The 13372-nt window shown below is 52.3% G+C and overlaps 1 protein-coding gene across 1 annotated transcript in view; it reads left to right on the top strand.

Annotated features, from left to right (window-relative positions):
• Positions 1 to 13372, top strand: part of HSF1 (heat shock transcription factor 1) — a 59959-nt gene that overhangs the window by 37939 nt on the left and 8648 nt on the right. The window contains exons 5-8 of the mRNA XM_015418502.1: positions 10113 to 10188; positions 10796 to 10857; positions 12185 to 12281; positions 12525 to 12661. Of these exons, the coding sequence (XP_015273988.1) occupies positions 10113 to 10188; positions 10796 to 10857; positions 12185 to 12281; positions 12525 to 12661 (372 nt within the window). The remainder of the gene's footprint in view (positions 1 to 10112; positions 10189 to 10795; positions 10858 to 12184; positions 12282 to 12524; positions 12662 to 13372) is intronic.

Raw genomic sequence — 13372 nt, 5'->3', positions numbered from 1 at the left:
GGACCCGCTTCAAAGGTTTCATTTCAGAGGTTATGAAAAGATCTTAGGAGCATTTTATTTAGCCAGTGTTTTATGGAATGACATAAACTCTAACCCTCTCCCCACCTGCCTCTCTTAAAACCCTTGCACCACATGCCTTCCTTGCAAAGTCAGCCTGCCATGTAATTTGCGGAGCTCCGAGGGAGGCCGGTCCTCTTCAACCCCAGCAGCCAGCCAAAGCCTGCAAGAACCCGCAGCTCTCGCAAGGCTGTGTGTGTGTGTTCGTTTGTGTGTTTGCTGGTGGATTTCCTTCAGCCAGTGGAGCACGAAGGGCTTTTTGCATACCATCCAATGGCAGGCTTTTATTCCTCGTTTAAAATGTTTTGGTCTTGCTCACCCTGATGTTCGAAACACCCCCCCCCCCCCGCAGTATGATTAAAAGAATCACAAAAACGTTAAAATACTATACAATTACCGGTAACTGTTTACATCCAGTGAAATCAAAACAGCAGGACTTTGAAAAGAGTGGGCTGGATCTCGTGGATCAGTTCCATGCACAGAGGTGCTTTGGTCAGGGGCCAGTAGCCTTCTACCAATGCAAGATGCCTGGGTGGGGGGGGAGCTCCTTCCTCAGGAATAAGTGCCTCTGCTAATGGAACAGACCTGTGGCACTCGGCACAGTATGTATCTAGCAGTTCATTTAAACCCCAAAAATTGAATTACAGTGTGAGATGAGCCTGTGTGAATAGCGGGGCCTTTTCTGGGATGGCCCCCGGTGTTGTATGATACCCTCAGAGAGCCTGCCAGAACTGGACACAGGCTTTCAGAAGATGATTTTAGTACATAAGGAGGACACAGTGCTGCAGACTCAGGCATGTCCAGCATCCTGCTTCCCAGTAGGCCAGGCAGAAACTTTTGGAGAGGTCGCAAGCTGGAATGAAAGACAACAGCCCTCATGGTGCCCTCAGTATAGACTGCCTCTGAACCTGGGTATTCCAGGGACCTGTCCTAGTAAATTGCTGACCTGTTTTTGAAAAATTTGCCTATGTTTATTGACCCACCCACACAAGAGTTCCTGTTAAAACTTCTTATTTAGAAAAAGGTTCAGTGATGGTATATAATTAGAGATATTCTGGTTTTGTTGTACACCGGTATTCTAGATTACTAGTTTAGGTTTAGCTGATTTATCAGCCGTTCTAATTTCAAGGGGACACTGGAAATTTACAGGGACCACAGTGGCATATGGTCCCAGTAATATAAAATAACACCATGCAGAATCTTCAATACGTGTAAGAATCCAAAAACTTGTGTATTTATAAGTGATGGTATCAAGTATTAATCAATACGGTCACAAAATGTCTAAATGCTTTTCAAATATTTTTCATACAAATTTATCTATGCTTCATGTTTATGTGAAAATCTGTTCAGAAAGTCTTTAAGGTTTGTGTTCCAGCAGAGACATTACGTTGTCATAATTCAAGACTTCCAGACTTTTCTGTCAGCTCGAAATTGAATGGGGCACAAGCGATTCTTGAAAAAGAATTTTGAAAGTGATCGTTCATCTGGGAGTCCATAGAATCGTCATTAGAAGGTATTCAAAACAGCAAGCTATGGAATCTCAGTGATACGGACTTACTAAAAAAAATTGGGTTGAATTCTAACAGTTACTGTCATCAAGACTCTGTATGATTATACATATTGGGAAGGTTGAAAGTTTCAAAATCTTCGATGAAAAATCTGAAAAACATTTAGGTATTTTGTAATTGTATTGATTAATGCTTGATACCATCATTTATAAATACCCAGTGTTTTGGGGGTTTTACATGTGTTGAAGATTGTGTGCGGTATTTTCTATTATTAAGGCCTCCTAGGAGTTCCTCTGTGGATATGCTTTGCTCACCAAGTGTCAACTTCGCCCGTAGGGGAGTGAAAAGAATGTCTACTTTCGCCTTTGGCTGCTTAGCCGGTGGTTTTAGTTATTTTACTTGGCCCAGACAAATAACCTCGAGCCCCAGTCAAGCTTGGCATCATCTTTCCCCTGGGAACTATAAGCCATTATTTCGGCCAGCCTCTAGCTTAGGTGTGATTGCCCCCGGACCATTAGAGTCCTGCTTTATTTAGGTATAAGTGCTGGCTTCGCGTGCTTTCCCCCAGCCCTAACATAGAAACGTTAAGAGTCTGGAATCCTATCAATGTCTCAATAAACTCTCTATTCTTCTGAATGACTGTTGTTGGGAACTGATTTCTCCAGGAGTCTGACACCAAGCAGAGAAAGGGACCGAAGGCAGCTTTTGTTTTGGGGCGCTCCTGGGGATCCAGTCCCTTGGCCTGCAAGCCAAGCCCCCTGCAAAGCTTCTCTCTCCTCCAGCCTCCTGCCAGCAGCCATCAGGGCACTGATCGATTCCCACACCTAAATATGGCATGAATTCTGAATGGGATATGCCTCCGCTTGGTACAAGGAGTACCAGTTGGGGAGAGAGAGCGACAGAGAAAGGTCCTCAGTCTGCAGACAATCTACTACTGGCGCCTTGACCGCTTTTTGGGGCTGCCAGTTGCTGCTCCTCAGTGCCGATTGCCCACCAGGAGGCTAGTGAGACAGAACCAGGTCAGCCTCTGCCTTCTGTTCTCCCTCCCCAAAGGATGGCTGACCAAGCTGCCTTTCCAAGGCTTGCCGTTCCTCCTTCGGCCACTTGGCGTCAGGCAAGAGGCAGAAGGGGGGGGGGAGGTTTTGAAAAGCTGAATCCCCTCCAGGTGCTAGAGAGGCCACCTGGACAAGCCACGTACAAAGCGGAGAGCAGGCACACTCTCTCTCTCCCTGCAGCCCACATGCCTTGCCGGTCAGAAACGCTTCCCGAACCAACCAAGATAAGCAGGCCCAAGCCAGAAGCAGGCCTCTCAAGAGGACAGCAAGCCTCCCTCCCTCCCAGGAGAGACCTTGGCCGAAGACTCTGACTGCGTAAGAGAAGAGGGGTCTTCAGAGCCAAAGATTCCCTTGGGCATGCAAAGGAAGCTGCCCCCACCCTGCCTCTCTGGTCAAGTCTGCAGCCAGCTTCATGAAAGGAGTTGCCCCCCCAGCCCTTGTGTTGCCCTCCTCCAGCCTTTGCTTGCTTCACCCTGCTCTTCTCAGGGCCTCTCTCTGATTGCTTCAGAGCCCTGCTGTTTCCATGGCTACTCTCCGTATGCCCCTGCAGTGTTTGTGCCTCCCCCTGGACCACGCCTGCAATGGCTCCCTTAAAAGCGGAAGACTTGCAGGTTGGGAAGGGAGAGGTGGGGGGGGGTTGAGCAGCTGCTGTTTGTACTGGGCCCATGAATAAGGCAGGCATCTTGCACGGGGCAGGGGGTTGTAGGAGGAATCCGGGGCAGCACAGAGACCAATCCCATCGGTCTGGGGAGGGGGCAGCTGGAGTATCTGGCCCTGCCCTTGTGCCTGAAGCATCTCTGCTTCCTCCCTGCCCAACTTCTTTCAAAGAACCGCTGTCTGGTGCCACTGCAGCAGCTGCATCACTGGGGTACAACTTGCCCTGAGGAAGCCCTTCCCGGCACTAAGCTTGAATTCCTGTATGTTCTGATGTACATTTCATAACCTTTATAGAAAGGTTCACCAGCTGGTTAGGAAAAGTACAGGATCATTGCCATTTAAGTATCAGTAAGTGTTTTCAGTGTAAGTTTTTAAAAATTTTGCTTGACCCGCTAATGAGCATTATCAGATATATACTAGGAATAAGGCCCATTGTGGAAATAAATACAAGTTCTAGAAAGAGGCTCTGGGTAGGTGTCCTGGCCTTGGGCACTCAGCGTCAATTTACTGTGGTGACCTCAGCAGGGTATAATGACACAGTGTCCACCGTTTCCTCCAGGGGAACTGATCTCTGCAATCTGGAGAGCTGTAATTCTGAGTGATCTCCAGCCCTCCCCTGGAGATTGGCAATAATGGTTCCACAGGAGGAACCAGCTGGTTTGGAGGGTGGAGTCTATGGCATTGTACCTGTCTGAGGATCCACCCCTCCACAAACCCCACCCTCTCCAGGCTCCACCCCTCAAATCTCCAAGAATTTCCCAACCTTGAGGTGGCAACCCTATCTCCTTCCCAGCCAACCATCAACATACCATTATCTGCCCCTCTGACTTCAGCTTTCCATCTCCCCCCCACCTGCAGCCTCTACTTAGGAAAAGTACAGTCTTTCTCCACAGGGGAGACCCAAGGAGGAGGGAAGCGACCTCAGCAGGGTATAATGACACACACAACAAGAGTCCACCCTACAAAGCAACCATTTTCCCTAGGGGAGCTGATCTCTGCCATCTGGAGAGCCGTTTTAATTCTGAGTGCTCTCCAGCCCTCACCTGGAGGCCTGGAAAGTGCCTTCTTCCTTTGCGTTTTTACTGACAGAACCAAGTGTGGTTGCATAGCTGCAGCCACTGTGGGGAAAGTTAGCCCCACAGCATGAGGAGAAGAGAATGGTTTGACAGCTGGTGGCCCACCTCAGTAGCCAGCCTGCAGCAGAGTAGCCAAGCAGAAGTGTCTTTGTCAGGCGAGACAGCCATTTTGGCAGTTTATTCTGTCAGGAACGTGGCCAGGCTGGCAGTGGGTGGGCGAGAGAAGGTGACCCAGCACCCAGCCAATGGCACACAAGTACTCTTGAGTAGCGGCTGATGAGCCAATGAACATAAGAACATAAGCGACACCAATGTTGAATCAGGCCAAAGGCCCATCCAGTCCAACACTCTGTGTCACACAGTGGCCAGAAATACCAGGTGCCATCAGGAGGTCCACCAGTGGGGCCGGACATTAGAAGCCCTCCCACTGTTGACCCCCCCAGCACCAAGAAGACAGAGCATCCCTTGCCCCAGAGCCCCTATCTATACCTTGTGGCTAATAGCCACTGATGGACCTCTGCTCCATAGGCTTATCTAATTCCCTTTTGAAGCCGTCCATACTTGTAACCTGAAGGAACAGTGGTTATCTGTGGCAAACCCAATAAGCACTTCTCCTGGCTGGAAATTGGGAACCCAAAAGTGTTTATGTACTAAGAGCATGAGGAATCTGGTGATTGCCTAATGACGCAGTCAATTGGCCTTGGCAGAGACACGGGAGAGATAGAGTGAGCTGTTACCCTGTTTCCCCGAAAATAAGACCTACCCCCAAAATAAGCCCTAGCAGGATTTCTATGCATTTGTGGTATAAGCCCTAGTGTGTCTTCTTGAGAAAAAACGAATATAAGACAGTGTCTTATTTTCGGGGAAACACGGTAGAAAACACATTCCAAAAGGATGCTTGAATGCTTGTAACTTTCCCTTATGTAAGGGAGAAAGGAGGGGGGGACGGAGTGAGGAGATTTTCAATAAATATGGCTGGTGAGTGAGGGAGAGATTCATTCATTCAGCTTTCTGCAGAAGCTGTTTGTGTCATGTCTTCTTTGCATCGTGAACCCTTATCACAACAACAGTAGCCCCCACCACTTCCTGTGGCAGTGAATTCCATGTGTTAATCACTCTGGGTGACGAAGGACTTCCTCTTATCCGTTCTAACCCGACCGCTCAGCAATTTCATGGAGTGCCCACAAGGAGTTCTTGTATTGTGAGAAAGGGAGAAAAGTACCTCTTTCTCTACCTGCTCTTTCTCATGCATAATTTTATAAACCTCATTCATGTCACCCCTACACAGGAGCACACAGCACAACCAGTAGGAGAGCTGGAAAGTGCCAATACGTTAGGCTTTTATATGTATCAGAAAGCCAGTTTGGTGTAGTGGTTAAGTGCGCGGACTCTAATCTGGGAGAACCGGGTTTGATTCCCCACTCCTCCACTTGCACCTGCTGATGTGACCTTGGGTCAGTCACAAGCTCTGGCACAGCTGTCCTTGAAAAAGAGCAGTTTGTGTCAGAGTTCTCTCAGTCCCACCCACCTCACAGGGTGCCTGTTGTGGGGAGGGGAAGGGAAAGGAGTTTGTAAGCCGCTCTGAGACTCCAAGTGAAGGGGGGGTATAAATCCAATCTCTTCTTCTTCTTATGAGGGTTAAAGTTCCCTTTGATATCTGACAGAGAAAGCTTGGACCCGTGAAGGTATATATCCCCAAAATCTTGTTGGTCTCTAAAGTGTAGTGGTTAGAGGGTCAGACTAGGATCTGGGAGACCCAGGTACGAATCCCCACTTCTGCCATGGAAGCTCGCTGGGTGCCCTTGGGCCAGTCACGCACACTCGGCCTAGCCTACTTCACAGGGTTGTTGTGAGGAGAAAGTGGAGGAGAGAATGATAAGATATAAATTAAACAAATAAATGAGGGCACCCGGGTATGATCTCATACAATCGTTCTGAGAACTGCCCGCATATCTACAGAATCCTCACATGGCACAGTTATAATGGTTTATCCACAGTCAGTGACTGTCGCCTTGATCTATAAAAAGTGCTACACGGGGAGTTTGTTTATTTTAAAACATCTATCAGCTGCCTTTCTTCCTGACGGAGCTCAAGGTGGCTGGCAACGAAAATAGAACACCGTGGATCAGGCTTCTGCGGTGGCAGGACCGTCTGTCAAGACACTGCCCTTGCCTCCCCACTTCTTGGCCTTCCAAGTTTTGGTTCAGGCCTTGGGACCCCGTCGAGTTCTTGAGAGGGAAATTAACGTCATAATGACTTGCAGTTTCAGAGAGAGAGATAAGGGATGAGAGGGGAGTCGGGCTCAGGTGCAAGTGAGATCAGGGGCCCCGGGAGCTTCAAGGCCAGAGACCCGGAGGAGGGAGTTCTGCACTCCCATTCCATCTCATTTACGCCAGGAACCTGGGTCATGTGGAGGTTGCTCAGATGTGGGGACGTGCCAGCTGCGGAGGTACGTGGCCACATGTCTTAGCAACACACCGGATTGACCGAACAGGATCAGGCCAGCTGCAAGCAGTCTGGCTTGGGCCTTCCCTCCCTCTGGCCATCCTTTTGACCGCAGGCTGGGCCTTGTGCAGGCAGAAGTTCTGCTCCTTGGAGTTTGGACTCGAGAGTTCTATCTGGACTCTGTGCCTTCAGTCTGACCAGGCTATTTTCACTGCCACAGGAGGTGTTGGCAGCTACAAGCATGGACAGCTTCAAGAAGGAATTAGATAAGTATATGGAGCAGAGGTCCATCAGTGGCTTTTAGCCACAAGGTATAGATAGGCACTCTCGGTCTGAAGCAAGGGGTGCTCTGTATTCTTGGTGCTTGGGGGGGTGGGCAACAGTGGGAGGGCTTCTGGTGTCCTGGCCCCACTGCCGGACCTCCTGCTGGCACCTGGTGTTTTTGGCCACTGTGTGACACAGAGTGTTGGGCCGGATGGGCCTTTGGCCTGATCCGACATTGACTTCTTTTACATTCTTATGTCTGGGGCAAGTGATGCTCCGTATTCTTGGTGCTGGGGGGGGGGGGAGGTCAACAGTGGGAGGGTTTCTGGTGTCCTGGCCCCACTGCTGGACCTCCTGATGGTACCTGGTGTTTTTGGCCACTGTGTGCACTAGATGGGCCATTGGCCTGATCCAACATTGGCTTCTTTTATGTTTTTATGTCGGGGCCAGGGGACTAAAGCCTGAATCAGTATTCTGGGATAGTGATTTACTTTTATTATTTTCTTCCCTTCTTCGCACCCCTTCTAGATTTGCATGCTTTTCCACATTTCTTTTAATCTGGATCGAGGTGGTGTGGCGGCACTGGTGTTGTTAGATCTGTCGGCTGCGTTTGATACGGTCGACCACCAGTTGCTGGCCCACCGGCTCACCTACGTGGGGATTTAGGGGCTTGCCCTTCAATGGTTCTCCTCTTTCCTCCAAGGTCAGGGACAGAGGGTGGCGATTGGGGACCAGCAGTCCCAAAGGCAGTCCATTGAGTGTGGGGTGCCCTAGGGAGCTGTGTTGTCCCCTATGCTGTTTTAACATCTATATGCGCCCCCTCGCCCAGATTGCCCGGAGGTGTGAGCTCAAGTGTCATCAATATGCTGATGATACCCAGCTCTATCTGATGTTGGGCGGCCAGTCAGACTCCGGTCCCGATGACCTCTATGGGGCGTTACAAGCCGTGGCTGGTTGGCTCAGACTGAGTCGGTTGAAATTAAACCCAGCAAAGGCGGAGGTCCTGGGCCTGAGTCAGATCGGTTCGGGGCTGGGGCTCCCTCTCCCGGCCATCGACGGGGTGCCTTTGGTGCAGCTTGGGTGTGCTCCTGGACCCCTCGCTAACGATGGATGCCCAGGTGGCAGCCACTGCCAAGTCGGTCTTTTACCATCTGCAGCTGGCTCGGCGGTTGGTCCCCTACCTTGACCGTGAGGACCTGGCCACTGATCCATGCGACGGTCACCTCAAGGTTAGACTACTGTAACGCTCTCTAGGGGCTGCCTTTGTCGCAAATCCGGAAGCTGCAGCTAGTGCAGAATGCTGCAGCCAGGCTGTTGATGGGCCTCTCTAGGCGAGACCACATCTGGCCTGTGCTGCAAGCGCTGCACTGGCTGCCGATAGCATACCGGATTCGCTTCAGAGTGCTGGTTCTTACCTTTAAAGCCCTGAATGGCCGGGGTCCGGCTTACCTAAGGGTCCGCCTCTCCTCGTATGTTCCCCCAAGAGCACTATGATCAGGGAGTCTCCATCTCCTGGAAGTTCTAGGCCCCCGAGACGTTAAGATTGCCCCTACTAGGGCCAGGGCGTTTTCGGTGGCGGCTCCTACCTGGTGGAATGAGCTCCCGAGGGAGATCCAGGCCCTGTGGGGCCTTCTGCAGTTCCGCAGGGCCTGCAAGACGGAGCTCTTCCGCCAGGCTTTTGAGTAGGAGCCGCCACCGCCACTATTCCACCACCGCTGTACTGTTACACCACTTACACCTATTATGCGGGGTACGCGTCACCTGGCGGAAGCGAGCAGAACATCATCGCTGGAGTCCTCGCTGTTTAATAAAGCTGGCTGGCTGTCGAATTGGGATTACTGTCCATCTTGGAGATCTATATATAGGATAATGAACACCTTAAACATTGTTTATGGGATTTTATTGTGGATGTTTAACGCTGTTTTATTGTATTTTATCTATTTAATTCTGGCACTAGCCGTATGTTAGCCGCCCTGAGCCGTTCGGAAGGGCGGGATATAAATCCAAAATAAATACAATAAACAATAAACCCCAGTAGTTATACTCTTATTTGAGTTTTGGGGATTCAGTCTAAACCCAGCACCTTGATCCAATTTGGCCGCAGCTACCCAAGTATTTGTTTGTGGGACTCACAAGTGCCCTACCTTGCAGGGCTGACCTCTGGATCAGCACCTTGCTAATAAAAAAAGAGTCATTTCCTTTTTTTTTCAATAAAAGATCATCAACTCCCTGAAAGTTTCTGTGTTGTGTGCTGGCACAAGGTTAAGCACAGAACTTGTGAATATTATTTATTTATTTATTATTTACATTTCTATCCCGCCCTCCCTGGAGGCTCAGGGCGGCTAACAAGGCGTAACGCCAAATAAAACAGTAAAACAGTACAAAATATTAAAAATACATCACCATTAATAAACAATTTCTAAAAGTAAGATGGCCGTCCCCTAAACGTCCCGTTCTCACCCATGATGCAGCAATTATGAGGTGTTGGTGGTACATCCCCACGTCCTGATGTCCATATACAGAAATTATGGGGTGTTGATGGTACACTGGTGGTGGCGGCTCCTATTCGAAAGCCTGGAGGAAGAGCTCCATCTTGCAGGCTCTGCGGAACTGTGCTAGGTCCCGCAGAGCCCTGATCTCCTCTGGGAGCTCATTCCACCAGATAGGAGCCGCCACCAAAAATGCCCTATTCCTGGTCATGGTAAGTCTGATGGACCGGGGGCCTGGAACATCCAGTAGATTTTGATTCCCCGACCGTAGTGCCCTTGGGGGAACATGTGGGGCAAGGCGGTCCCTTAGGTTGTGCTGTTGCAGCTCAAGTTGCCCTCTCCATGGGCATGATCTGTATATAGGTCCTCTTGACGTATCCGTGGCCACTTAACCGAAGGCGATCATTGTCCTGCCAGCGAGTGGGTCCGGGCTTCTTAGCAGGAGATGGGGGCCTCGTCCTGCTCCACCTGGTCTCCTGGGGCTTGCTGCTGCGGCCCTGCTTGTGGCAGCCAAGCCAGAGAAGGGCCAGGCTGATTGTTCTGTCCCCTCCTCCCTTGCAGTGAGAACGAGGCCCTGTGGCGGGAAGTGGCCAGTTTGCGGCAGAAGCATGCCCAGCAGCAGAAGGTGGTCAATAAGGTAAGCGTGGGCTGCAGCTGCAGGGATCTGTGGCGGGTGACCTGTGGGCAGAAGGGACCAGGGTGCTGTGAGAGCCAGTTTGGTGTCCTGGTTAAGTGCGCGGACTCTAATCTGGGAGGACCGGATTTGATCCCCCACTCCTCCCCTTGCACCTGCTGGATGACCTTGGGCAAGCCGTAGTTCTGATAAGAGCTGTCCTTGAAAAAAAGAGCAGTTTCTGTCAAGAGCTCTCTCAGCCTCACCCACCTCCCAGGGTGTCTGTTGTGGGGAGGGGAAGGGGAAGGAGATTGTCAGCCGCTCTGAGACTCCCTTGGGTAGTGAAGGGCCATGGGGGATAAATCCAATCTCCTTCTTCTTCTTCCTTGTCCCTGGGCCTCCTCCTTCCTTGCTCTGTGCCATCTGATCAGCACATTGCTGGTCGGGTGGGTGGGTGGGTGGGTGTTTCCCTGGGGACCTCCCGTGGACTGTGCTGTGTGCTCCTTTTGTCGTGTGCAGCGTGGACCTTGAGACTGTGTCATGCGGAGCAGGAGGGCCCAGGAATCCTCCTGCTGTTTGACTCATGGCCTGAGGCTTACTGGCTTTTCCCCCTCTTCCTTCCTTCCCGCAGCTCATCCAGTTCTTGATTTCGCTGGTGCAGTCCAATCGCATTCTTGGGGTGAAGAGGAAAATGTAAGGGGGGCTCTGGGCGTGTCTCTCGGTCCTGTTCCCCATCCTGGTGGGGAGCGCCTCTCAAAGTGGCCGGGGAGGGGACATGGAGGGTGCTTCCAGAAACGTCCCGTCTGCAAGGTGGACGGTCCAAAACCTCGCAGCTTCTCAGCACGGGTCTGCCCTGTTGCTGAGGAACTTGCGCATTTCTCTGGAAAGCAGAAGAGGTTTACCAGAGTTCTCCCCACTGTGTGGTGCTCTGTCTTCTTGGTGCTTGGGGGGGGGGGGGTAACAGTGGGAGGACTACCGGAGTTCTGGCCCCGCTGGTGGACCTCCGGATGGACCCTGGACTTTTGGCCACTGCGTGACACGGAGTGTTGGGTCGGATGGGCCACTGGCCTGATCACAGGGTGCCAGGGCAGCAGGAGTGGCCCAAGGGCGGTGGGGATGGTCTGTGGGTCTAGACTGGCTTCCTGTTCTCCTCCAATGTGCCGTGGAGTTGTCTGAGGGGGCCACAGCTACTAGGCCCAACTTCAGCCCGTGCAGAATTCATCCCCCGCGCCCCCCCCCCAGTCCCTCTCAGCCACGGGGTCCTCTGAAGCCCAACACAGCCCGAAGGGGCTGATCCCAGAAATGCCCGTGCCCCGCCCAGTGAAGCCACTGCCGGGTCAAGCCCTTCTTGTGGGCAGCGTTCCCTCTAAGCTGAGTTAGTGTGAGCTAGCTCACAGTTTTTTAGCCTCCAGCTCACAGATTTCTGTCTTGGCTCAGGAAGGATGGGGTTCCAGGGCAAACTAATTTACCCAGCAGCCAAATCGCTCGCTCACAACTTTAAGGCCAGCAGCTCACAAAGTGGAATCTTTGCTCACAAGACTGTCCACAGCTTAGCGTGAGCAATACTTGTGGGTTAACTCGCAGGCCCTGCTGCCAATACTCCCTCTAAGCTGTGGAGTCTTGTGAGCAAAACTTCTACTACTGGCATTAAAGTTGTGAGCCAGCGATTTGGCTGCTGCGTAAAATAGATTGCTCTGGAGCCCCATCCTTCCTGAGCCAAGACAAAAATGTGTGAGCCGGAGGCTAAAAAACCGTGAGCCAGCTCACACTAACTCGGCTTAGAGGGAACACTGACTGCTGCCCTTGTGGCCAAATGGCACGGAAAGCCTGGCAGTGGCCTGCTGAGAATCTGTGGGGACGGCAGCTGGCAGTGCGGCAGAAAATGTGCGCATGTGGAGAGAGCAATGGACGCTGCAGCTGACCTCCTTGTTCCCCTTCCTCTTCCTCCTCCTCCTCCTCTGTCAGCAAAGAGATTTTGCCTCCCTCCTCCCTGCCTCACAGCTCTCTGCTTTCCCTCCAGTCCCTTGATGTTGAACGACAGCAGTTCGGGGCATTCCATGCCCAAGTACAGCCGCCAGTACTCGCTGGAGCGTGTCCACAGCCCGTCCCCCTACTCCGTGAGTACTGGCCTGCCCTGCTTCTGGAGCTGCACTCCTGGGGGCTGCCCTTCCTTTGCTAAGGGGCGGTGGGGGGGGGAGCAGACCCTGTGCCAGCGGGGCAGCCTGGTAGGGTCCCGGGGAGCAGACCCTGTGCCAGCGGGGCAGCCTGGTAGGGTCCCAGGGCTCCACGTTCAGGCGTCGGCCCGTTTGGTCCCCAGTGCAGGAGAAAGTCTCTTACCCGCCTCTCCCTTCGCCTCGCAGGCCTCCTCCCCTCCTTACGCCGGGGCGAACCTGTACTCCCCCGACTCCTCCGCCAACTCGGGCCCGATCATCTCGGACGTGACAGAACTGGCCCAGTCCAGCCCCTCAGCCTCCCCCAGCAGCAGCTTCGACGAAAGGTATCCCGGCAGCAATATGTTGGCATCCGTGGGCTGGGCCCCTTTTGTTGGATTGGGGAAGAAGGTGGGATATTTTGGCAGGGACTCGGTGGTGGAGGGCTGGGGGTGCTGAAGATGTGGAAATGGAAAATGGGGCCTTGGGATGGGCGGGGGGGCATTTCGGGTGCTGGCCAGGGCCTCCCCTGCTCTCTGCCCCCCACCCCACCCCCATCAAGAGGTGCTCTCAGACCACGGGCTTCCTCCTCTCTGGCAGATGCTGCCTCCATCTCTTCTCTTTGAGTTACAATCAGGTCAAGACCCGTGGGGTGCCAGGCCACCCAGTCAAGAGGGCTCCACACTAAGAGGGGTATTGCTTGTCTCTGAGCACCTGCCGAGTCTTCCAGTCGCCCACCCCGAGCTTTTATTCAGTGGTGACCAGTGTTCCCTCTAAGCTGAGTCAGCATGAGCTAGCTCACAGATTTTTAGCCTCCAGCTCACAGATTTTTGTCTTCGCTCAGGGAGGATGGGGCTCCAGAGCAAGCTAATTTATGCAGCAGCCAAATCGTCCACTCACAACTTTAAAGCCAGCAGCTCACAAAGTAAAATTTTTGCTCACAAGACTCCACAGCTTAGAGGGAGCACCCTCCTGAAGCCTGAGAGTGTGAAGCAGTTCTTACTCCTTTTGCCCGGGGGGGGGGTTTAAAGAGAGGAGGTTGCAGAGCCCCCCCCCCC

This window comes from Gekko japonicus, unplaced genomic scaffold, assembly GCF_001447785.1.
Source record: "Gekko japonicus isolate JY-2015 unplaced genomic scaffold, Gekko_japonicus_V1.1 scaffold275, whole genome shotgun sequence".
Classification (NCBI taxonomy): domain Eukaryota; kingdom Metazoa; phylum Chordata; class Lepidosauria; order Squamata; family Gekkonidae; genus Gekko; species Gekko japonicus.
This window is presented reverse-complemented; position numbering and strand designations above follow the sequence as displayed.